The following is a 27,500-nucleotide window of genomic DNA, read 5'->3' on the forward strand; positions in this document are numbered from 1 at the left end:
TCTATCACCTGATATCTTCTTCTGCCCCGAACTCTTATCCCGTTCACCATTCCTTCCAGTGCATCCTTCAGTAGGCGGTTTCTTCTCAGCCAGTGACCCAGCCAATTCCTTTTCCTCTTCCTGATCAGTTTCAGCATCATTCTTTCTTCACCCACTCTTTCCAGCATAGCTTTGTTTCTTATTCTGTCTGTTCATTTCACATACTCCATTCTTCTCCATATCCACATTTCACTTCGTCGTAATGTCTTTGTTTCTGCTCCGTGCAATGCCATACAAAGCACTTCACTAGTCTCTTCCTTAAATTTAGCACATGAAAATAAATATTTTCCCGAATTTTAGTACCTGAAAACCATAGTCCTTCTTATACCGTATTAGTTGGAAGAACAAAACTTCTCAGTCCTTGAATATCATCATCACCATCATCATCATCACCGCACCATTATCATCATTACACCATCATCACACCATCACATCATTATCATCACATCATCATCATCATTACATCATCATCACCATCACCATTATCATCATTACATCATCATCACATCATCATCACCATCACCATTATCATCATTACATCATCACATCATCATCACATCATTATCATCATCACATCATTATCATCACATCATCATCACCATTACCATTATGGTCATTACATCATCATCACATCATTATCATCATCACATCTTTATCATCATCACATCATTATCATCATCACATCATCATCACCATCACCATTATCATCATTACATCATCATCACATCATTATCATCATCACATCATCGCATCATTATCATCACCATCAACATTATCATCATTACACCATCATCACATCATCATCACATCACATCATTATCATCGCATCATCACCATCACCATTATCATCATTACACCATCATCACATCATCATCACATCATTATCATCATCACATCATCATCACCATTATCATCATTACACCATCATCACCATCATCACATCATTATCATCATCACATTATCATCATTACCATCATCACATCATCATCACATCATTATCATCACACCATCATCACATTATTATCATCATCACATCATTATCATCATAACATCATCATCACCATCGCCATTATTGTCATTACATCATCATCACATCATTATCATCATCACATCATTATCATCACATCATTATTATCATCACATCATCAGTATCATCACCATCATCACCATCACATCATCATCACATCATCATCATATTGCTCATGCAGTCTGCCTGCTACACCATCTGGTGTGGACTCACAGGCTGAGGACGGGCCTGGCCCTCAGTCCTTGAAGATGGATGCTTGTTGTTGTTGTTGTGGGGCGCGCAGGAATCCCGTAATTACGGTTATCATCCGATATTTGTAATGAAGGCGCCCCGCCCACTTAATGACGTAACGAGCGCGCAGGAATACATGTTTATATTATACAGAAGTGGCTGACCTCACGGTACAGTGCGCCAAACTAGCATCACGACAAGGCCCGGGACTGGCGGTGGTATTACTGGTATATTTGTAGCGTAGTCCATTGCCACTGGCTACAACGATCTTTTGCAGTATTATATTCTTTTAACTTTTGAGGCATGTAGACTATACTGTAGGCTGCTCTGTCGACGTTTTCAGCAAGTCCACTGGAAACCGCGCTAAAGCATGAAATAGCGAAATTTGAAATGTTTAGCATGAGCCACAGCCGAATACTAATGTGATTAATAACTAAGCCATGAACCAATGCAACTCGTACCACCACACCGAATGACGCTACTTCCCCTCGTTAAAGACATGGCAGCGCCGAAGTTGTGTATAAAATTATCCGTGTCGCGCAGCCTCTGTCAGTAATATCTCGGCATCGAGAGCAACTACAGACCTGTGCTGCCACTCGTTTGATTTATAATCGCGAGTTCTTCAATGTTAAAGAGTTAATGTACAAGCTTGAATGAAAAATTAGTTGTAAACTGAGACTTATTCTTTCTATCGCGTCATATGAACAGAAAATATTATACATTTTTAAATTAAATATCCAAGTTTATTGAACCCTATCTTACCGTTGGGTATATTAGCGTTGAAATGAAATTATACATCTAGAATATGCCATTAGGAAAGTTCAGGATAACAGACAGGGATTGGAATTGAACGGGTTACATCAGTTGCTTGTCTATGCGGATGACGTGAATATGTTAGGAGAAAATCCACAAACGATTAGGGAAAACACGGGAATTTTACTGGAAACAAGTAAAGCGATTGGTTTGGAAATAAATCCCGGAAAGACTAAGTATATGATTATGTCTCGTGACCAGAATATTGTACGAAATGGAAATATAAAAATTGGAGATTCATCCTTTCAAGAGGTGGAAAAATTCAAATATCTTGGAGCAACAGTAACAAATATAAATGACATTCGGGAGGAAATTAAACGCAGAATAAATATGGGAAAAGCTTATTATTATTATTTGGTTGAAAAGCTTTTATCATCCAGTTTGTTGTCAAAAAACCTGAAAGTTAGAATTTATAAAACAGTTATATTACCGGTTGTTCTTTATGGTTGTGAAACTTGGACTCTCACTTTGAGAGAGGAACAGGGATTGAGAATCTTTAAGAATAAGGTTCTTAGAAAAATATTTGGGGCTAAGAGGATGAAGTTACAGGAGAATGGAGAAAGTTACACAACACAGAATTGCACGCATTGTATTCTTCACCTGACATAATTAGTAGGGGAGAGTCGGGTAGTATCGGACATCGGGTAATATCGGACAGTGAGTTTCTTTCATCTACCACACGATGATAGTACCTGATTGACATGGTTACGTTTCTGTCATGTCGCATAGAGAAACGTAACCATGTCATTCAGGTACTACCATATGGTGGTAGACGAAAGAAACGCACTGTCCGATATTACCCGATGTCCGATACTACCCGACTCTCCCCTAACATTAAATCCAGACGCTTGAGATGGGCAGGGCATGTAGCACGTATGGGCAAATCCAGAAATGCATATAGAGTTTTAGTTGCGAGGCATGAGGGAAAAAGACCTTTGGGGAGGCCGAGACGTAGATGGGAGGATAATATTAGAATGAATTTGAGGGAGGTGGGATATGATGATAGAGACTGGATTAATTTTGCACAGGATAGGGACCGATGGCGGGCTTATGTGAGGGTGGCAATGAACCTCCGGGTTCCTTAAACCAGTAAGTAAGTATTATTATTATTATTATTATTATTATTATTATTATTATTATTATTATTATTATTATTATCATCATTATTATTAGACTTCGTTGAATTGCCACACGCAGCATGCAATCAGGTTGCCGATGTACGGTAGTATAGAGGAGGCCAGCGACCGCCCGGTCTCGTAGTATAAGCAGTTCATGTCAAGAGTAAGTTGTGACTGATCCTAATAGATAGAGCAGCTACAGCTAATGTATACCTATGTAAGCACTTGTTTTTGCATTACTGTGGTTGGAATAGTCAAAGTTTAATATTTGTTCAGTGCAGACAAGAATTCAATCAAACATACTATAATGAGAGTGTTGCTGTTCTAAATAATTGCCCCTGGAATACCCTTACCCCCGCAGCCAGTCTTGACCCGTTGGGGAACGTGGTTGAATTCTGTTAATTATTATGCAGAACATTACGGAAAAATAATGGAGGTAATTGATGCATTGGATAGCACAGATAGTTCCGCTGTTGCAGCTGTAAAATCATTGTTTTCTGAACAGCTATTGGAAGATATTCTGTTCATTGATTCTAATTTTAAAATCGTGTCCAAAAGCATCATCCTGTTAGAATCGTCTAAACTACAACTCTCAGAGGCCCTTAATATAGTGTATAAAGAATCACAAACCGTTATCCAAAATAACAATTCACTAATTTCAGAAAAAGTGAAATGTAAGTTGAGAAACATTATTGCTAAAAATTCTGCCTATTCACAACTTCGTATTATAAATGATGTACTATCAGATCACGACAAGACGTCTGAAGTTGGTGTACTAAAAAGTAGTGACTTCCCGTTCTTAAGAAATGCACGTAATACATCGTGTGATGTTGAACTACAAGTTCCCAAAATAAAAACTGTTTAAGTGACCATCGGAGGAGGTTACTTTATAGTCGCTCAAAATGCACGTAACTCTTCACTGCAATTCACATATTCAAGGATGATGTATCTTACATTAAATTTTAAGAGTTAATATATCTCACTACAAAATAATTGTGTATTTACATGTTTAGACATTTCCTACTTCAATGATCATTCATTATATTTCTTGAATGCAGGATACAGGTTTTATTGTAACCGCAGTATACTACTCAGTGTTTACATCAGAGGCATACTCCATCCGTTGCACGCCCCCTTCTCATACAGTCTATACTGCGTGCACAGTAAACCTTGCGAATCTCGTGGCAATTCCACGAAGTCTAATGATTATTATTATTATTCAGGTATTTCTTTTGCAATATTCGGCGACTTTTAGTGATGGTTAGGTGACGATTTAGTTCCTTTTAGCAAGCTTCTATTGGCAGCACTGGCTAGGAGCCATTTCTAGTTGTGCAAGCAAAGAAGCGGACTCTTGTTCTTCATTTTGGATGTTAATTTAAAATTTAATTGGCGTGATATGTAATCTGAACCAAACATAGCTGTGGTTTGGCGGCGGCCTACCTGAACACTCCTGTTTTGATACCCTGAGATGTTTATACTAATAAAATTCCACGAAGTCGTTCCCGCGAAACCTCTGATGGTTACAAGTTAGTTCATCATAGAATCTACAAGTGGCGACTACATACTTCTCACTGTACATTGAAAGACGAGGGTGGGAGGTAGAGGAATACACCAAGTCATCTCTAAGCTAGTATTTTCACAATACCTGTCTTCTCCGTCTGGACCAATGTCGGCCACGTTCTAGGGAGATGCTGTAGAAATCTGGAAAATTCCTAAACTCCATTACCTACTGATTCAAAATACAGATAGATTATTTTTTTCCAGTCCCTGAGCATAGTACACTGCTCTGCCGATTTAGTAGAATGCGTTTGAGTCTAAAGAAAGCAGAAAACAGTATAACGTGGTCTGTTGTGATGACAATTCAAGCTCCCGCATACCGGTAAGGCATCATGTCACAAACACGTTCACGTCTGAGTATTTCTGGCAATGTAAATATTATTCAACACCTAGAAAACGGCGCAAATATTAAGGATATTGATATAGAGTTCAGGATCTTATTTATTTGTTTATTTATTTATTTACTTATTTATTTACTTATTTATTTACTTACATATTTATTTACATACTTATTTATTTTTCACTTATTTAGATACTTACATATTTATTTATTTATTTATATACTTACTTACATATTTATTTATTTACAATACAATTGAAGCCATAGTTAAATTTGTGGAGAAGTGTTTTAGTGTTTTAGAAAACTCCAGGTTAATGTTAGGCCGTTTTTACGATTTTACCAAAGCTTTTGATACCATTTCTCACGATATACTCATAGAAAAACTGAAATTTTATGGTTTTAATAATTCTAGTACTATGTTTTTAAATTCTTATTTAACAGACAGACACCAATCTGTTTACTGTAATGGTGCAATGTCTCAATTTAAACGTGTCAAGTTTGGTGTCCCACAGGGTTCCGTTCTTGGTCCTGTGCTGTTCATTATATATATTAACGACCTCCCAGCCAGCATTGAGGACGACTGCCTTGACACTTTCATGTTTGCTGATGACTTGGCACTTGGAATTTCTCAGGATAATGATGTTTCGATAAAAAGACAGCTTGACAACACATCGCTCAGGATAAAAGATTGGTGTGACGCCAATAAACTTAGCATCAACTCTAATAAGACTGTAGATATTCAATTTTCTTTTAACAGAAATATTACTGACTTGTCTTCCTCAGTTAAATTCCTAGGCATTCACCTCGTAGCCGATCTGGGCTGGCGTACACACATAGAATATCTTGTTAATAAAATTAATAAAGGAATTTTCATGTTACGAATCCTCAGACAAACATTATGTTACAATTCTTTACTTACAGTTTATTATGCCCATATTTACAGTCACTTAAGTTACCGGACACTTTTGTGGGGCAACCATACTTCGGCTTCTAAGTTGTTTATCCTTCAAAAGAGAGCAGTGAGAATTATTTGTGGTGTCTCTTCTAGAACTCATTGTAAACCACTTTTTGTGCAACTAGGAATACTTACGTTGCCGTCGATGTTTATTCTCGATTGCCTTCTGTATGTTAAGCGTAATGTGCATAATCTTCCTACTTGTTCATCCATTCATAATTATTCTACCCGTTCCAGACTTGACATATATTTCACCAAGCACAAATATAGTACTACAAGCAATAGTTTTATTTCCATATCTTATAAACTTTATAACTCTTTACCATTGCATATAAGAAACACGTCATATTTCACTTTCAGAAGGATGGTGAGAAGGACTTTGATGGCAAATCCAATCTACAGTGTCAATGATTTTAGCAATATTACGTTTTAGATACTATTTGTTTTAACCTCATGTAATTGACAAATCTGTACATTTTACCTGATTTTATACTATTTCTTTTAAAACTTTTAACCTGTTTTTGTGAATGTCTGGTGATTGTATATTTATTTTTTTTATTCTTACATTTTATTCATATTGTATTAGCCATGTATTATATGTATCTACTCTGACGTTGTCTATGGCTGTAAATCGCTGGATGACATTAAATTCATCTATCTATCTATCTATCTATCTATCTATCTATCTATCTATCTATCTATCTATCTATCTATCTATCTATCTATCTATCTATCTATCTATCTATCTATCTATCTATCTATCTCTATCTCTATCTCTATCTCTATCTCTATCTCTATCTCTATCTCTATCTCTATCTCTATCTCTATCTCTATCTCTATCTCTATCTCTATCTCTATCTCTATCTCTATCTCTATCTCTATCTCTATCTCTATCTCTATCTCTATCTCTATCTCTATCTCTATCTCTATCTCTATCTCTATCTCTATCTCTATCTCTATCTCTATACCTACCTACCTACCTACCTATCTACCTATCTATCTATCTACATACATATTTATTTATATATTTATTTATTTACATATTTATTTATATATTTATTTATTTACATATTTATTTATTAGCTTACATATTTATTTATTTATTTATTTACATATTTAATTATTTATTTATTTACATATTTATTTACTTACATATTTATTTAAATATTTACTTATTTATTTATTTATTTAGTTACTTACATATTCATTTATATACTTATTTATTTACATATTTATTTATTTATTTATTTACATATTTATTTATTTATTTATTTACCTATTTATTTACATATTTATTTACACATTTATTTATTTACTTACTTATTTATTTATTTACATAGTTATTTATTTATTTATTTACTAGCTTACATATTTATATATATATTTATTTATTTATTTATTTATTTATTTATTTAGTTACGTATTTAATTATTTATTTACATATTTATTTACTTACTTCCATATTTATTTATTTATTTACATATTTATTTATATATTTATGTATTTATTTATTTATTTACATATTTATTTATATTTATGTATTTATTTATTTATTTATTTATTTACATATTTATTTATATATTTATGTATTTATTTATTTATTTACATATTTATTTATATATTTATGTATTTATTTATTTAAATGTTTATTTATTTACTTACTTACATATTTATTTACTTACTTACATATTTATTTATTTACTTACATATTTATTTACTTACTTACATATTTATTTATTTACATTCCATGGTATTCGTACATCATTTCACAGCTAGAATATGGAACATGTCAAAAAATCTTAATAGTACTATTTATAAGGTCTTAATTATTATAGTCACAGTCTAGATGAAATATATACAGCAGAGTTTTACAATATAGTCTACTAGTACAACACAAGGGGTTAGTATCAGGACTAATTCGCATCTCCTTGACGTTACTTCGTTTAACATCATGTGTTTCAATATAATTAAAATTCTTTCTTTTTCACTCTAACAACAATTTATCACTAAGCCTCAAGGCTTTTACTCTATTGTATCATGGTACTCTTTGTCGATGGCAACCTGTAGTGGTTACAGGAAGAAATTAAATTAAATTAAATTAAATACTTAATACAAGACAGAAATATTTATGAAGCGTTGTTGAATGTCATGAATTCACCTACAGAATGGAAGCCGTGAGAAGTTACGTATTTCTTTAATTTGGTTTGATTTTTTATGATCCATAGGGAGACTATTAAAAATGTTTACTGCCATATAACGCACTCCTTTTTGATAGCACGATAGACTTGCCGATGGAGTATGAAAGTCATTTTTGGCGTGTATTTATGCCATGAACTGTTGAATTAGTTGCAAAGTTTTCACTATTACATACGAGGAAGTTTATCAATGAAAATACATATTGACAAGCCATGGCCATTCATTCATTCATTCATTCATTCATTCATTCATTCATTCATTCATTCATTCATTCATTCATTCAGTCCACACCTGTGGAGTAACAGTTAGCGCGCCTGGCCGCGAAACCAGATGTCCCGGGTTCGATTCCCGGTCGGGGCAAGTTACTTGGTTGAGGTTTTTCCGGGGTTTTCCCTCAACCCAATATGAGTAAATGCTGGGTAACTTTCGATGCTGGACCCCGGACTCATTTCACCGGCATTATCACCTTCATCACATTCAGACGCTAAATAACCTTAGATGTTGATAAAGCGTCATAAAATAACCTACTAAAATAAAAAAAAATCATTCATTCTTTCATTTTCTTCGTGGTCCTTCTCGTTCCATTCTATAACTAGTTATTTGTTAGTGTGTATTTGGGCTACTGCAGTTCAAAATCTGATAGTTACACATCTGTGTGTGTTCTGAACATAAATATGTCTATATTGAAGGGTCATTATGGCTGAAAGTCATCTTAAGGAAGACGATTTCACACCAAGTTCTTCGGAACTAAGGTTACACTGTCAATTATTGTTGGTGCAAATGATCCCGCCAAATTGGCCGGTATGGATCAGCACGCACGCCGTCCGGCATCAGATTCCGGAGTCAGCTTGCTCTTGGACGTCATCGCGGTGACGCGGTGGCCCCGCACACGTGGCCGTGTCCAGGTTGCTGCACCCTGACGTCGGAGTTCCGAAACACACCGCTAGGAGCGTAACAGTTTGATTTATGGGCCAAGTCGGATTCCAAGGCTATAGTGTTTGGAATATAAGGAGGCGGGCCTGTCCCTGCCTGCCGGAGACAAAAAGTGAGCGAGCCAGTTTGATCGTAATCAGCACCGTGTCTGATCAACATTTATAGTCATCCGCATCATCTCATGAGATCCATAAGACATAGAAAGCGGCATCTAAAATAGATAACTTACTCGCGGAATAGCGAGAAATAGACACCGACAAACTAGCGTGAAATAGATATTCTAGTGGAATAGCGAGAAATAGGAACTGACAAACTAGCGTGAAATAGATATTCTAGTGGAATAGCGAGAAATAGGAACTGACAAACTAGCGTGAAATAGATATTCTAGTGGAATAGCGAGAAATAGGAACTGACAAACTAGCGTGAAATAGATATTCTAGTGAAATAGCGAGAAATAGAAACGGGAAAACTAGCGCGAAATAGATATTCGCGGAATAGCGAGAAATAGAAACCGGCAAACTAGCGTGAAATAGATACTGGTGGAATAGCGAGATATAGAAACCGACAAACTAGCGTGAAGTAGATATTCGCGGAATAGCGAGAAATAGAAACCGACAAACTAGCGTGAAGTAGATAGTCGCGGAATAGCGAGATATAGAAACCGACAAACTAGCGTGAAGTAGATATTCGCGGAATAGCGAGAAATAGAAACCGACAAACTAGCGTGAAGTAGATAGTCGCGGAATAGCGATAAATAGAAACCGACAAACTAGCGTGAAGTAGATATTCGCGGAATAGCGAGAAATAGAAACCGACAAACTAGCGTGAAGTAGAATAATCTCGGAATAGCGATAAATAGAAACCGGCAAAATAGCGTGAAATAGATATTCGCGGAATAGCGATAAATAGAAACCGACAAACTAGCGTGAAGTAGATATTCGCGGAATAGCGATAAATAGAAACCGACAAACTAGCGTGAAGTAGATATTCGCGGAATAGCGATAAATAGAAACCGACAAACTAGCGTGAAGTAGATATTCGCGGAATATCGATAAATAGAAACCGACAAACTAGCGTGAAGTAGATATTCGCGGAATAGCGAGAAATAGAAACCGACAAACTAGCGTGAAATAGATATTCGCGGAATAGCGATAAATAGAAACCGACAAACTAGCGTGAAGTAGATATTCGCGGAATAGCGATAAATAGAAACCGACAAACTAGCGTGAAGTAGATATTCGCGGAATAGCGAGAAATAGAAACCGACAAACTAGCGTGAAGTAGATATTCGCGGAATAGCGATAAATAGAAACCGGCAAAATAGCGTGAAATAGATATTCGCGGAATAGCGATAAATAGAAACCGACAAACTAGCGTGAAGTAGATATTCGCGGAATAGCGATAAATAGAAACCGACAAACTAGCGTGAAGTAGATATTCGCGGAATAGCGAGAAATAGAAACCGACAAACTAGCGTGAAGTAGATATTCGCGGAATAGCGATAAATAGAAACCGGCAAAATAGCGTGAAATAGATATTTGCGAAATAGCGAGAAATAGACACTGGCAAACTAGCGTGAAGTGGAGACTGGCAAATTGTCCAGAAGGGGAGATACTTACAACTGGGCTTTTCTCGCCAGTATCCCTGACTCTCATCTGATCCTGCTACACAATTGACCGCGAGTGGCCAGCTCGTCGCAGCACGGACTGTACTCGCCGATCACGTATTATATTGAACACTCATTAACAGCTCTGCGAGTAATTTAATGGCGGGGGGGGGGGAGATGTCTCGTGATGTGCATAGCAACGCATCGAATTGTTATTGGATCGCAATCAAAACAGTGGAGCCATCTGCCGGGCGCTGAGTGCACTCGAGTCTGTTCTGATGTGGCGCGACAACGCGTGCGAGAGTTATGAGGGGAGAAGTGACGGAAACCATGAAGGACTGGAGGACGAAGTGAAGCAAGCAACGAAGGAAAGAGGCGGCAGAAATGGATGAAAAAACAAAGGAGGAATTAAGAGTAAAAGAAGAAAGAGAGGAGAAAAAATAATACATGAATATAAGTAGGAGGGAAAGAAAATTGAATTATAAAGGTAGAAATAAAGAAGGCTCTAGAGGAATTAAGGTGGCAGGTACAACACTGTGAACACCGAAAAATTAGTGATATGAAATATTTATTTCTCATTACACATAGCAAATTAACACACAGATAACCTTAGCTTTCTTCAATATCTTCTTATATATATAATTTGAACTGGTAATGGAAATTACGGGAAAACGGCTGAACGGATTTCAATAAATGGCCCCTCATTTTGAAGCTTGGAACCCAAAGTTTTTCGGAAAAGTAGTGGTTTTCAGTGAAATGTCAATTTTCCTACATAATTTTTCTATTTCCAAAATCCATCTGTTGTCAGTTTTGAGAACTAATTTTATTGAATCACGGCCGACTTGATTGAATTTCAGAACAAAACACACACTACAATAAACAATAGGCTATTACACGAAGGCCATGACCTGCAGGATTGCCGACATATTTAGAGCTCAATTCAATTTGTTATTAAAAACTAATTCTGCAGTGTATAATTTTCTGAGTACAGCTGTGTATTAGATATTCAAATCTACGAAACTTGAGGTGGTTTGATGACATTATTACCATTAGAAATTAAATATTATTATAGTTAATATCATGATGCATCTATTTTTCATTAATTGTGCACAATATTGATGCTATATTGATGAGATGAAAGTGAAACGTTTTGAGGTTATGTAATTAAATGTAGAGAATATCTTAATTTAGATCTTCATTTCTATAATTTACTGAGTGACTGCTATATATAACTACAAAACTTAAGTAATATAATAATATTGTTATTAAAAATCAAATATTTTTATACTTATTAGCCCAGTGGGGTTGGGTCTTTTTCCATATATTTAATGGCGGTGTAGTGTAGATATTGATATGTGTCATTGTCTTCAGTATTGGCTCGAGAGAGCGCAAAAATTACAGTTCCTAAGGAAAGATCAAAAGGTATTACTTACTGATAAAATAAGAGGCCTAGAAAATTTTGTAGTCTCCAGATCATTTCAGCAAGATCTCTTAGTAGGATAAAATGATTTTACGCTTTACATTCCAAGTTCTACATGCAGCAGCTATACGAAAATGCTATTGTTCGAAAGCTTAGCAAACCTGACATTTTTTTTTAACTTTCACCTACAATCCACAATGACCTGAAATAGCTACTGCTATTGTCCTGACATTGATACTTGCGTTTTCGCGTTGAAACTCAAAAACTGAAGTTGGATAGGTTCAAGAAAAAGTATTTGGCCTAAAAAATCCATTCAGAGGGAGTATGTTGCATTATTATGGAAGCAAATAACTATCAAAAAGACAAGTATTCTTAATTGAAAATAAATCTGAAAAATTTTTATTTGAACGTCTAATGAACTTAGTTTGCAGCAGCATTTGCTGCACAAGCCACTAGTATTAATATAATTTCCAATTTTTTAACATAAATTTAAATGTAAGGTGGGTGCTCCTGTTATGGCCATGTTCCTGATATGGCCACCCCCCTATTGTGAGTTAGTTAACCAAAAAATCCGCTAGCATCCGGTGAAAGGGCATCCTGGTATGTCACTTGATCGTTTCCCATCCAGTCAGGTTGAGCAATATGGCGTCAGTTGCCTGTTTTGCGGTTTTCATGTGACCTCTTCTTATTTTTCTCTGGTAAGTCTCCTTTGTTTTAAGCATGTTTTTCAAAGACTTCTTTCATGAAAACCATCGTACTTCATTCAGTTTTTAATGTTCTGTTGATTGGTGTTGTAGTTGATGGCGTATCTTTTACGAGTTGTTCATAATCAAACGACTTTTCGTGAAAGCTTACCTGCTTCTGATATGGTCATATCAAATGCACCATGGCCATGTCAAGTTCATTTCACTTTTATTTTTTCACCTGAGAAATTTACATGCCTTATAGCTGGGATTACGCAAAAATGTTGTATTTTAAGAAAAACAACTTAATTTTTATGGAAAAACCTGTTTTGACTACACTTTTGAATTATAAAAAAGATTATTAAGTGTCATTTTTATTCATTTTACACCAAAATTATGTAATTTTAACACAACTGCGCTATCAAACTGAAAACAATCACGATTTGTAGAATATGGAACAAGGGTGGCCATATCATGTGCACGTGTTCCTGATATGGTCACTAGGTAGACTTTTGGAATTTGGGACTTTTTGGACAATTAAAGCTATTTTTATGGGGAAAGGAAATTGTTTTAAGAAAGTCCATTAGACTGAGAACGAGTAAGAAAAAAGTGGTTTTCATTTTTTTTCAAAATGGCGGCTAGAAAAATTCTCAAACCTTAGCATGGCCATATCAGGGACACCTACCTTATTAGGCTATTTAATTATTCAAAATGGCGGCTACACGCTTTCTCAGAATTCAGAATTTTCTTTGTAACCCAGTTAACTTTCAACATTTGCATAGTTCTGTTGTTTTCATTTTAAAGGTAACACATGCCTTTACAAGAATAGCCACAATTTATTACATTTCTAGGTAGATAAAAAATATTTCAATTTAAGACTATAATAATCCATTAGATTTTCAATTTATGTCTCTTGACCACAACATAGTACGAAGTGGAAATATAAAAATTGGAAATTTATCCTTTGAATTGGTGGAAAAATTCAAATTCCTTGAAGCAATAGTAACACATATAAATGATATTCGAAAGGAAATTAAACGCAGAATAAATATGGGAAATGCCTGTTATTATTCGGTTGAGAAGCTGTTATCATCCAGTCTGCTGTCAAAAAATCTGAAAGTTAGGATTTATAAAACAGTTATATTACCGGTTGTTCTGTATGGTTGTGAAACTTGGACTCCCACTTTGAGAGAGGAACAGAGGTCAAGGGTGTTCGAGAATAAGTTCCTTGGAAAAATATTTGAGCTAAGAGGAGAATGGAGAAAGTTACACAACACAGAACTGCACGCATTGTATTCTTCACCTGACATAATTAGGAATATTAAATCCAGACGTTTGAGATAGGCAGGGCATGTAGCACGTATGGGCGAATCCAGAAATGCATATAGAGTGTTAGTTGGAAGATCGGAGGGAAAAAAGATCTTCGAGGAGGCCGAGACATAGATGGGAGGAAAATATTAAAATGGATTTGAGGGGGTGGGATATGATGGTAGGGACTGGATTAATCTTGCTCTGGATAGGGACCGATGGTGGGGCTTATGTGAGGGCGGCAATGAACCTCCGGGTTCCTTAAAAGCCATTTGTAAGTAATCAATGACAGTTAGCTTTGAAAGAGCGGCAATATAGTATGAAATGCGGTACCATCTACATCGTCTTTCATTAAAAGTAATATAGATATGAAATATTTTGCTGTTTCATCAAGACAGTTGTTAATGAATATATTCTGGAACTCCTTCTTTACATCAAGAAAAATCTTTATGGCTTCACCAGTAGGATGGATAAACATGAATATAATACTCGTAATAAAGAAAAACTGGACATACCATTGTGCAGACTATCCAAAGTTAAAAGTAGTGCTAACGTGTTGGGCTGTAGGATGTTCAACACGTTATCTCAGGAAGCACAGGAAGTGTCCCTAGACATATTCAAAGTCAAAGTGAAAACGTGGCTTCTTAGAAACCCATTCTATTCTGTGCAAAAATATTTTGAAATTGAAAATCAAGCTGTAGATATTTTTTAGGTTTCTTTCTCTGAATTGTATTATTATTTTGTAATATATTAGGAAATTATCATAAATTGTTAAGTTAATTCTTGTTTTATTATATACAAACGGAGCAAATCAAATAATATTTGTGATCAATGTGTTACAATTTTCATCTAGATATTAACCTATTTTTTTATAGTCTTGACTCACAATTGTAAACTCTAAGGAGTATTTGTAATCATTTTGTTTTATGTTTAGTGTTGTAATAGAATAATTTTCATTTTTGCACGATAATTTCACACGTGTAATTTGACAATGTCATTAGCTTTTGCTATAATGACAGCTAATAAATACTATACTATACTATACTATACTATTCTATACTATACTATACTATACTATACTATACTATACTATACTATACTATACTATAGGCTACTATATTATACTATACAAAATAAACTTTAATAGTCGGTGCATATTTTTTCAATTAATCTGAAAAATCGATTTTTTGAAGGTGTTAGGTCGTATCTACTCCCTTCAAGAATTATGCAATAAATTAAGGATGTAGTTAAGAAAATAGAGAAGAATAAAGCAGCACAGAATAGAAAATGAAAGGAAATAATGAAACGGTGGCTAGAAAAGGTGAAATTAACAAAAGAAGAAAGGCACTAGAAAAAAAAATTAAATAGTTACCATAGTTACCACAGAAAGAAGACTGAAGATGTAAAAAATTGTAGAAAAAAAAGAAGACAGAAAAAAGTGAAGAAAAATAAATGAAGAAAGAAAAATCTGACGAACGAACAATAGTTAAAACGATTGTATAAATATCAAGAATGCAATAAAATGAATAACTAAGTAAAGAAAAGTTGCCGTGACGAATGTAGTGTGAGAACTAAAGTAGAAGGAAAACAAAAGACGAGAGAAGATGGAAAAAAAAATGAAGGAGAAAAAAAAGTGTGTTGAATGTAAGTGTTGTGTGTGTTGCAGGCTGGCTGGGCGCTCTGTCCACGGCGGTGGCGCTGCTGGTGTCGCCAGTGACGATCGCCTTCTGCAGGCGCAAGTCCACCCGCGTGACGGCCGTGCTGGGCGGGCTGGTCACGGCGCTGGGCTGCCTCTTCACGTCCTTCGCCTCTCAGTTCCACCAGCTCTTCTTCAGCTACGGCACCGTCATAGGTAAGCTGCCTACTTCAACATTATCCACAAAGTTCTGTCTTATTCTTAGCACTCTGGTGTTCAAAGATATCTGACATCCAATTTTCTGATAATGTAAGCAAACTTTCTAACCACTGGATAAGTCAGAACCAAAGATAACAAATTGACAAACTTTAAAATAGCTCCGCTAGTTCTCAATAGGCGACCGTATTATTGGGACGGTTAAAAAGTGTTGGGAAAATGTCAATGTACAGTAGTGGCAAAAAAAAAAAAACTAGACCGACCCTTGTAGCTGATTTCAGAACCTTGTTCACTCCACAGCACGACAGACTGGTAACCAAGACTTTCGTGGTTCGAATCCTGCCTGGGAAGGAAACTTTTTTTTGTTCCTTATTCAAATTTATTCGCAATACTTTTCGATTGCAGCGATATTACTACTTAATTAACTTATTATTCCCAGAACATGAATTTTACCAGCAATCGAAAAGTATTGGGATACTTTAATGAATCCTCGACAATATGGTATAATGTATTGTGGTATTTGAATAAGACTGTTTCAGAAATATATTAATAAATAATTTATACTTACTTACTTACTGGCTTTTAAGGAACCCGGAGGTTCATTGCCGCCCTCACATAAGCCCGCCATTGGTCCCTATCCTGAGCAAGATTAATCCAGTCTCTATCATCATATCCCACCTCCCTCAAATCCATTTTAATATTATCTTCCCATGTACGTCTCGGCCTCCCTGAAGGTCTTTTTCCCTCCGGCCTCCCAACTAACACTCTATATGCATTTCTGGATTCGCCCATACGTGCTACATGTCCTGCCCATCTCAAACGTCTGGATTTAATGTTCCTAATTATGTCAGGTGAAGAATACAATGCGTGCAGTTCTGCGTTGTGTAACTTTCTCCATTCTCCTGTAACTTCATCCCTCTTAGCCCCAAATATTTTCCTAAGGACCTTATTCTCAAACACCCTTAACCTATGTTCCTCTCTCAAAGTGAGAGTCGAAGTTTCACAACCATAAAGAACAACCGGTAATATAACTGTTTTATAAATTCTAACTTTCAGATTTTTTGACAGCAGACTGGATGATAAAAGTTTCAATAAATAATTTATAACATACATAAATAGATTATATTATAAATTAAGATATTTAATACATTTGTTAGCACGCCCATCACACAATATCACGGCCCACTATACTGTTAAGGAAACAATGAAAATATTTAACATATGACATGAGATGCGACAAAATATTAAACAAATGCGCATCACATGTGACAAGATTGTAGTTGATAGTTGGTTTTGATTGGTTAAAACTCAATGGGTCGATTTATAGAACACGGACGAAATCGTTTTTCCAAACCTCGGCTTTTAAACCGCGATCGAGTTCTGAATCTTTATGCGATTTCTAAAACGAAGTCGGGACGCGGCTTGAGAAGAAACCGAGGTTCGTGGGTTTTATATATGGCAACGCAGCTAAGAATCGATTTTTATTCCTGTAAACAGTCGATATTGGAAAGAAATGAACATCGGGATTAACATTTTTATTGAATTGCAGTAAGTCACATTCCTTTTTTTCTCACCTATGGTATTGTTATATTTACTAATTTGCAGAATATATGTGAGTTTAAAACCTAGCATTGCTTAATATATAATAGGGAAGGGATTTTTAGGTACCAGAATGATTTTGTCGAAATAACCAGCACAAATCGAGGGTTTATGTTGTAGTATATCATTTGTTCATAACTACTACCAACATTAACTACCGGAAAATCCGGTTATAAGGAATTAATAACCTAAATATTAACTGGATTAAAATTTCAATTGAAACTAAAATGTAGTATGGTTCTATTTTCATATGTAATACACGTAGAAAACCCCAGTAACATAAAACTTAAAATAAAAAGACAAAATTACGTTTGCTTCATATTCTAGTAGGCCCATATCATTTTCGAGTATTAAATAAAATGTCCAAAACTATTGTCAAGACTAAAGATTAAGATACATCGTCCTATAGGCATAAAGGTATAATTAATATAAAATATTATATCTTACATCCCTGAAAGCAACAAGAAGGTGTAAAAACGTCAACCCGCCGTCTCTTGCATTTCGTTGCAGGTTATTATTTAGCATTCTTGCTAAGTTTTTGCGTTGATTCCTCAAAAATTAAATATTCGCCTGATATTATCGTCGTTACATAGTTACAAAGGATTAATCCCGTCTCTCATCACTCTAATCAGGGGATTTAATACTCGTAGAGACAAATTTTCATTTCATAACCATTTTGATGATTTACTATCTCCATCCTGCATACATGAAGCCGTAGTTTTAAACCTACCCCAGCCGTGGTCTCTGCTTCAGACCATGATTTCGAGCCATGGCTCAGAAAAATGAAAGAGACCTCGTTTTATAAATCCAAACGCGGTTTAAAGCCATGGCCGTGGAAAATTATTTAATTTTCGTATTTCTTTTCTTTTTTATTATTATTTTATTACATTCCATTTTGATATACTTCCTTACGTTTTTCTATATTAACCATTTGTACTAAATGAGTTGCTTTCACTATATTCCAATGTATTTTACTTTCTTTTTTTTTTCTATTGCGGTATTATTTTCATGTTGTTTAGTGTCGATTTATTATGCTATTATTATTATTATTATTATTATTATTATTATTATTATTATTATTTTGTAATATGTCACTATTCTGTTCTTTAACTTTTTGTTAAATTCTAACTGCTTGTATACTTTGTGACCTGGTAGAGTGTAAGAGAAGGCCCTATGGCCTTAACTCTGCCAGTATAAATAAATTATTATTATTATTATTATTATTATTATTATTATTATTATTATTATTATTATTATTATTATTATTATTTTGTAATATGTCACTATTCTGTTCTTTAACTTTTTGTTAAATTCTAACTGCTTGTATACTTTGTGACCTGGTAGAGTGTAAGAGAAGGCCCTATGGCCTTAACTCTGCCAGTATAAATAAAGAATTATTATTATTATTATTATTATTATTATTATTATTATTATTATTATTATTATTATTATTATTATTAGACCTCGTTTTAGAAATCAATCCAAAAGGTTCTTAAACTGCGTTGCTACATGAGCAAAATAGTCGACCTAATCCATCCCGTGTCGCAGGCATCGGCGTGGGCATGACCCGTGACTGCTCGACCCTCATGGTGGCTCAGTATTTCAAGCGGCGCCGCGAGTTCGTGGAGATCTTCATCGTGTCCGGCAGCGGCCTGGGCATCGCCGTCATGTCGGCCTTCATCAAGGGCGCCATCAGCGCCATCGGGTGGCGCCTGGGCCTGCAGGCGGTGACGGGCGTGGTGTTCCTCACGTTCATCCTGGGCACCTTCTACCGCTCCGCCTCGCTGTACCACCCACAGCGGCGCGCCATCCTGCACCTCAAGAACCAGAAGCGCAAGATCAAAGACAAGAACAAGGTGGACGACCGGCCGCCCTTCTTCGACTTCAGCACCCTGCGTAGCAAGACCGTGCGCATCCTGCTGGTGTCCACCGGCATCAGCTCCTTTGGCATCAACACGCCCATCTTCTACCTGGCGCACCAGGTCAGTGAGGTTCACATTAGAGGTGCGGGCTTGTCCGGTAGTTTTTGGTAGAACACGAAAATCCGATATTATACTGTAGGAATCATCATTGTTCACACAAGAAACTTTAATGCGTGTATAAGAATGGAACAAGTATTTCTTTAATTAAGGTTTATGCTCGACCATGCCGAAATGTAGTAATTATACACCTGGTAGCAGTCCTTTAATGCATGTCATTAAAGTACACCTGTTCATTAAAGTTCAGGTTTTCGATTATTCTCGGATATGCTATCGAAAGATAACGAGGGAAACGTCACGGAGGCTGGAAATCCAATACTGTCGCAGAAGGTTATGTTCTGTTACTATAATAATTAGCGTTAATTGTAAATAATATTCAAATAAATTCAATTTGTCATCTCGTTTTTCAATTCTAAATCAATTTCCAGGTTATATCAGAATTAGTTCATGTTATTCTCTAAATTATATCAAGGTCAATGACATTATTGTTCCTCGGAAAAAATCAATACTTTCGCGTCTGCGCACATCTCACAATTCACGAGCTATGCACAAGGTCACTTCCGATCTTCAGTCAGATGCGAATAAAATGAATACTTCTGAATAATTTCAAGTTAGAAATATGGTCGAGCATAAAAAGTCGTATGAAACTTGCCTATAATGGTAATTAAGACGCTCGTATGAAAATTATGAAACTCGCTTGCGCTCGTTTCATAAACAAACATACTCGCGTCTTAATTACTATCATTATAGGCTCGTTGCATAATGTACTATTACAGAATCATAAGAGTAATACCTTTGTGATAGTTGTACTGTAATCGACGAAGGAAAATATTTTAATACTTAATAGGACTGCATGTTGAAATTTGTTCAAAATTTATTTCTACAGTGATTTACAGAAGTACTTCAAAATCTCTTTTTTTTATTTATTTATAGACAGGTGGGGTTTATCATCCCCTTTAAAATTATGTCTCTGAAGATAGGGGTGCGTTACCTGGTTGAGGTTTTTCCGGGGTTTTCCCTCAACCTAATACGAGCAAATGCTGGGTAACTTTCGGTGCTGGACCCCGGACTCATTTCACCGGCATTATCACCTTCATATCATTCAGACGCTAAATAACCTAGATGTTGATACAGCGTCGTAAAATAACCCAATAAAAAAAAGATAGGGGTGCAATTTGTAATTAAAATTTAGGGGGTGGAAACAAGCAGTGGAATAGAAAATGCAGTCAGCAGTAGTTCTGAACTTTCCCTTCTAAAACTAAATCAACGTCTTTCCTCAAAATCATATACCCTGCACATCTAAAATTATTGAAGATATGAAGTCTTCGTTTGTGCTTCTAGCTCGTACACCCTGTATAACACTGGTATGAATTTTGAAACTTTTTTTTCTGTTTTGCATATGAAATACGATTCTTAACGAATTTTTTTTTTTCTGAAATCGAAACTAATCTCCAATTTCTTTCAACACGTGAGGCTTTCATACAAATCATAAAAATGTTAGTAAATGCTAATACATTAATTCTGCAGTGCTCGGGAAAAGTGACACAAGTCAGTTTCCACAAACCTTTTTTGATAATTTATTGACAACTTACGGAACATCTGCTCGCTTGGAAAAAAAATACATAAGTATTTCTCCCATTACAATAATTCATACAGAAAAAAATCAAATCGACATAAACCAGTGTAAGTTGTCAATAAATTATCTGTAGTAATGTCACGAGAGATCTGAGATCTGCCGATAAATCCACGAGCGAAGCGAGTGGATTTATCTGGGAAATCTCAGACCTCGAGTGACATTTATTAGGACTATTTCGTGAATAAAATAAAAATTTAAATAATATATCCCTAAAATTCGATCACAAAATGTTGATAATTGTTTATTAACGAATACTTAACCTATTCAGACATTGTGAAGTTGAAATACTCGTAGATGAATATCGATTATTGCAATAAAGAAATTCGATGTTATTATTCAGTAATGCCAATTGCGAAAAGCGAAATACAGGTTTAACAATGTTAATTACATGTACTGCACTTTTCTCCTATTATTATAACATAAATACATTTTCATTATCTGCTGAAATCATGATTTAATTTAACAGTAACAGTGGGGACAGCTATATACCAATGCTTATGTATTCACAGCGAGACATGTTGCTACACAGTGAAGCCATCTCTGTATACATAGGCCTAATTAAAACACGAATTTTATTACGCCATACGGAAGACAGTTTGATCAAAGACATTATTACTATGCAAGGTCTTTGAGTTTGATATGCGATGATGTTACATAAATTTGAACGTCTATTAATTGTTTAATTTCAATACAAATGTTATAGGCTACAATTTTATAGGTTACGTTAGGTCTACCTGTGGAAGCAGGACCAATGTCAGCTGTGCCTTGTTTCGACCGTTACTTACAATGAGTGCTACACGAAAGCATTGTTTATAGCTCGCATTCTCGCTGTAGTGTGTAACGGAACTAAAGCTGCATCTACACAGTTCAATATTCCAATCGCGTATGCGTGCAATCTGGAAAGAATAGAATCAAGTTTAAAAGGTACGTTCAATTAAGATGCGTAAAGATTTTGTGTCTACATGGTGCGCCGTTTTGAAAGTGGTCTTCACTGCGTAAATATATTAATTAATATTGAATATCAATCTTGCATTCATTGCTTTAAAGTTGAAAGAAAAGTTTAACCGTGTAGTTGCATCTTAATGTATTCATGATAATCAATTTACGGGGAAACAGTTGGCGACAACCACTAAACAAAAGAACGACCGTGCGATAAATTGATAGCGATAAATCTAGCTGCAGAAATTATCGCAAGGTGTGACTGTGATTGGTTGGAATTCAAAATTTCATTACACTTCATTGGTCGAAAATGGAATGACGTCATATAAATGAAATAGCCAAAAAAGGTTTGTGGAAACTGACTTGTGTCACTTTTCCCTAGCACTGCATATTTATTACCTAGAAACGAAGCTGTAGTTTTGTGAAAACTTATGAAAATTATTTTCAACAGGTATTTTGTGAGAAAAACTAGACAACAAGTTATTGTTAACCATTAACAATCAGATTCATAACCTTACCTCAATATTACACTTCAAATTTCCTCGTTTTTGACCTCCTCGATTGTTGTTCAGAGCAGTCCTTTTTCAACACTTAGCAATCAGTCACCATATTACCATGCCACTTCTCTTGATACCTCATTTCAACTTTTTGATATCTCGATGATTCACCTTGTTCCTCACTAAAACCACCAAAATTACCGGAAAAATAATATAGATGGGAATGAAGGAAATGTCTTCGACACTGATGTTACAAGCAATCTGTTTGAAACTTTGTAACATCACTTTCACTATGTTAACGTAATTTGTGTCTTTTTTATTTCCAAGAAAATTAAAAAAAACAACGTTTGTGAACACATTCCAAGCACATTCACTCATAATATTCTCGAACTGCTTTCCACTTTCAAATATGTGTGCAAATGAATATACGAGCTTTAGTTTTTTTTTTTTTTTTTTTTAGATTAATGTGGGAAATTTAACACAGAGGAATTTAAAGCACTGTCTTTATCTAGAGCTTTCACAAATCGTTTCATTGAACCTAATTTCATACGTTTCGGCATTTATATAAAACAATGCAATTATTCTGTACTCTCACGGGAAAATGACAACTGCTGCCACACCTCCTTTTTTATAAGACAATGAACAACAAAAGGCTGAAACTCCAAGTTTAAAACAACAACTTTTAAAGGGAGATAGGTTATTGGAAAGGTTTTCAAAGTATAGTCTCACAGGCTGGATCGCACCCCCTATAAATCTGTATATCGGAATCTGTGTCAATTAACTTCCTCATAATTTGTTTCAATGGTAAATATTTCGTTCAATAAATTTTATGACCTTATAACACTTGGATTTCAACTTCCTGTTTATAGATGATGTTGGGTGGAGACAGATAAGAATCCTCAGGAATAAATACTCTAATGTATTACTCGCAGTTAATTTTAAGCTACAAAAAGGAAAGAAAATTAAGATTAGTCTACGCTTTACTCAATGTAGAAGGAAGAATATTCTGTCACATTTCAAGTAATAAAGTTGAAATTATAAACTTTCGTGTCTTTCAGTTGTTTTTAACAAGTGTCAAGCGCAGAAAAAATGATTTATTATATTATGAAAAATATTAGAAACATAAAATTTTGAATTATAAACATTCTGAGGTGGTACATAAAAACGTACTTCACTTTTGCAATCAGAATGAAATTCTGATTCACAAACACTATATATATATTTTTTTTCAAAACAACAAAACCCATACAGACCGGTGTAATAGACCGGTGAATTTGAATTTGAATTTGGAATGAAATTATAAATAGTGAACAAATTAATATTCCGTAATGTAGATTACATAAAACTAGTACAAATTTTTCTGTCATAGGGATGAAATTACATAATAAGCTTCCCAGTCAATATTATAAGTTACCAACCAATAGTTTCAAAACTAGATTTTATAATTGGCTTTTAATTAATCATTTCTACTCTGTAGATGAGTTTCTTAACATACATTCATATGAAATTGTTTAATAAATAAAGTTATTTACATTTAGTTACAAATATTACATTAACAGTGAAGTGTTTTCATTAATTTTTAGAGTTTCAGAGTGTTATGTGTTTTCATTCTAATTAAACTTTACTGTTTTCAATTATATGTGTATTTTCAAATGTATGTGTTTTTTCCCCCTTCTGTATTGTGACGAAGCCTATCACTGTATGTTTAATAGCTTAATAAATGTAATTGAATTGAATTGAATTGAACAAAGCACGCCGCCATTGCAATCTGCTCGGTCTGCCGCAGGTGGAAGAGGAAGGCCTGGGCGACACGGCCGTGCTGCTGCAGACGTACCTGGGCCTGGCCTGGACGCTGGGCTGCGCCGCCTTCGGCCTGGTCGTGGTTCAGAACTCGGTGGAGTGCCGCATCGCCCGCCAGTACCTGTGCCAGGCCGCCGTGTTCATGTGCGGCCTCAGCATGCTGGCCCTCACGGCCGTGCACGGCAACTACCACGGCTACGTCATGTTCGCCTGGATCTACGGCATCTTCTGCGGCGGGTGAGTCTGCAACTCGGATAAAGAAATAGCCCTAGTCTTCCACACAACAGGATGTATGCCTCAAGGGTTATGAATTCCAATACTTCTCTAGATCAGATTCGGTTTTCTCAGGGTAGTCATAGATACTTTACGTTACTTTTACTTAATGTTATTTCTTATTTAAGTTAGGTTTTATTTTCTTAGGTTACTTTCAATTCCTTCACATTGTCTTTGCTATGTTTAAAAGTTACTTTTGGTTTTCTCAACTTAGGTTTGGTTTTCTTAGGCTAGGTTCAGTTGATTTATATTGTCTTTCATATGTTTAAAAGTTACCTTTGGTTTTCGTAAGTTAGGTTTGCTTTTCTCAGGCTAGTTTCAGTTTCTTTATATTGTCTTTGCTATGTTTAAAAGTTACTTTTGGTTTTCTTAACTTAGGTTTGGTTTTCTTAGGCTAGTTTCAGTTTCTTTATATTGCCTTTGATATGTTTAAAAGTTACTTTTGGTTTTCTTAACTTAGGTTTAGTTTTCTTAGGCTTGTTTCAGTTTCTTTACATTGTCTTTGATATGTTTAAAAGTTACTTTTGGTTTTCTTAATTTAGATTTGGTTTGCTTAGGCTAGTTTCAGTTTCTTTACATTGTCTTTGATATGTTTAAAAGTTACGTTTGGTTTTCTTAATTTAGATTTGGTTTTCTTAGGCTAGTTTCAGTTTCTTCCCATTGTCATTGATATGTTTAAAAGTTACTTTTGGTTTTCTTAATTTAGATTTGGTTTTCTTAGGCTACTTTCAGTTTCTTTACATTGTCTTTGACATGTTTAAAAGTTACTTTTGGTTTTCTTAAGATAGGTTTGGTTTTCTTAGGCTAGTTTCAGTTTCTTTATATTGTCTTTGTTATGTTTAAACGTTACTTATGGTTTTCTTAATTTAGATTTGGTTTTCTTAAGCTAGTCTCAGTTTCTTTACATTGCCTTTGTTATGTTTAAACGTTACTTACGGTTTTCTTAATTTAGATTTGGTTTTCTTAAGCTAGTTTCAGGTTCTTTAAATTGTTTTGGTATGTTTAAAAGTTACTTTTGGTCCTCTTAAATTAGGTTTAGTTTTCTTAGGCTAGTTTCAGTTTCCTTATATTGTACAGTATTTGGTATGTTTAAATTATTTTTGGTTTTCGTAAGTTAAGTTTTGCTTTTCTCAAACTAGTTTTAGTTTATATGTTATTTTTTATGTTTATGTTAATTTCTTTGATTTTGTCAGGCCCCTTTTAGTTTCTTTATGTTACTTTTAATTTGTTTTAATTTGCTTATATAAGATTAGATTTTATTTTCTCAGGTTGTCTTTAGTTTATTTATGTTTTATATATTTAGATTAAGTTTAATTATCTCAGACTAATTTTAGTTTCCTTAGGATGTTTTTTAACTTGTTTATGTTATTTTTTGGGTTGTATAGGTTAGATTTTATTTTTTTGTCACGATAATACTAACAGTCAGACAGGCTAGCTGTTTGTAACGATCCCCACAGTAGGTTTTCACCTGACAACGAAGAGAGAGCCACTCTTCGAAACGTTGTACTACAATTTTGAAAATTAGCAATCATTGAAAAATTCATCGTTGCTCTCCCCCCCCCCTCCATTCAGATCAATACGATAATGTTAGTTTCTTGAGATTTTTTTTGGTATATTTCGGTTATTTTTAGTTTCCATAAGTTAGATTTTATTTTTTCATTTAATTAGGTTAGGTTGCTTTCTTAGACTTCTTCCAGTTTGTTTAGGTTACGTTTACTTTGTTATATTCAATTTGTTTGTGTTGTAATTCATTTTCTCGGGCTAATTTTTATTCGTTTATGTAATTCTTGGTGTATTTAATATTTTACGTTTGAATTTCTCACACTAGTTTCTTTGTATACCTCACATTTAGTCATTTAGCTTCGAGTCTTATGATATGGCTCTACCGACGTCCTGTAGCTTTTGTTTCTGTCTATATTTCGTAACATTACCAAAAACAAGTCCACACTTCACATCCCTACTAGCAGTGCTATGAAGTCGCTCACCGCACTTAAAAGCTACGCTTAAAATCCTCTTTCTCGACTCACTTGTTATCTCGTGGTAAAAATATAAGATTACTGTCATAATTTCTAATCCACTCATTTCTAGATGCAAGTAAGTTTATAGTTCCATATTAATGCGAGTGTTAGGTCCACTAGTGAGTAAAGAGATAGGTTTGGAAGTAAATCCCGAAAAGACAAAGTATATGATTATGTCTCGTGACGAGAATATTGTACGAAATGGAAATATAAAAATTGGAAATTTATCTTTTGAAGAGGTGGAGATGTTCAAATATCTGGGAGCAACAGTAACAAATATAAATGACACTCGGGAGGAAATTAAACACAGAATAAATATGGGAAATGCCTGTTATTATTCGGTTGAGAAGCTTTTATCATCCAGTCTGTTGTCAAAAAATCTTAAAGTTAGAATTTATAAAACAGTTATATTACCGGTTGTTCTGTATGGTTGTGAAACTTGGACTCTCACTTTGAGAGAGGAACATAGGTTAAGGGTGTTTGTGAATAAGGTGCTTAGGAAAATATTTGGGGCTAAGAGGGATGAAGTTACAGGAGAATGGAGAAAGTTACACAACACAGAACTGCACGCATTGTATTCTTCACCTGACATAATTAGGAACATTAAATCCAGACGTTTGAGATGGGCAGGGCATGTAGCACGTATGGGCGAATCCAGAAATGCATATAGAGTGTTAGTTG

The 27,500-nt window shown here is 34.9% G+C and overlaps 1 protein-coding gene across 1 annotated transcript in view; it reads left to right on the plus strand.

Moving 5' to 3' along the window:
* The window catches only part of LOC138698658 (monocarboxylate transporter 2-like), a 280,932-nt gene that overhangs the window by 232,333 nt on the left and 21,099 nt on the right, over nt 1-27,500 (plus strand). The window contains exons 2-4 of the mRNA XM_069824802.1: nt 15,893-16,078; nt 19,226-19,659; nt 24,515-24,765. Coding sequence (XP_069680903.1) covers nt 15,893-16,078; nt 19,226-19,659; nt 24,515-24,765 — 871 coding nt within the window. The remainder of the gene's footprint in view (nt 1-15,892; nt 16,079-19,225; nt 19,660-24,514; nt 24,766-27,500) is intronic.

The sequence above is a fragment of the Periplaneta americana genome, chromosome 4 (genome assembly GCF_040183065.1).
Source record: "Periplaneta americana isolate PAMFEO1 chromosome 4, P.americana_PAMFEO1_priV1, whole genome shotgun sequence".
Lineage (NCBI taxonomy): Eukaryota > Metazoa > Arthropoda > Insecta > Blattodea > Blattidae > Periplaneta > Periplaneta americana.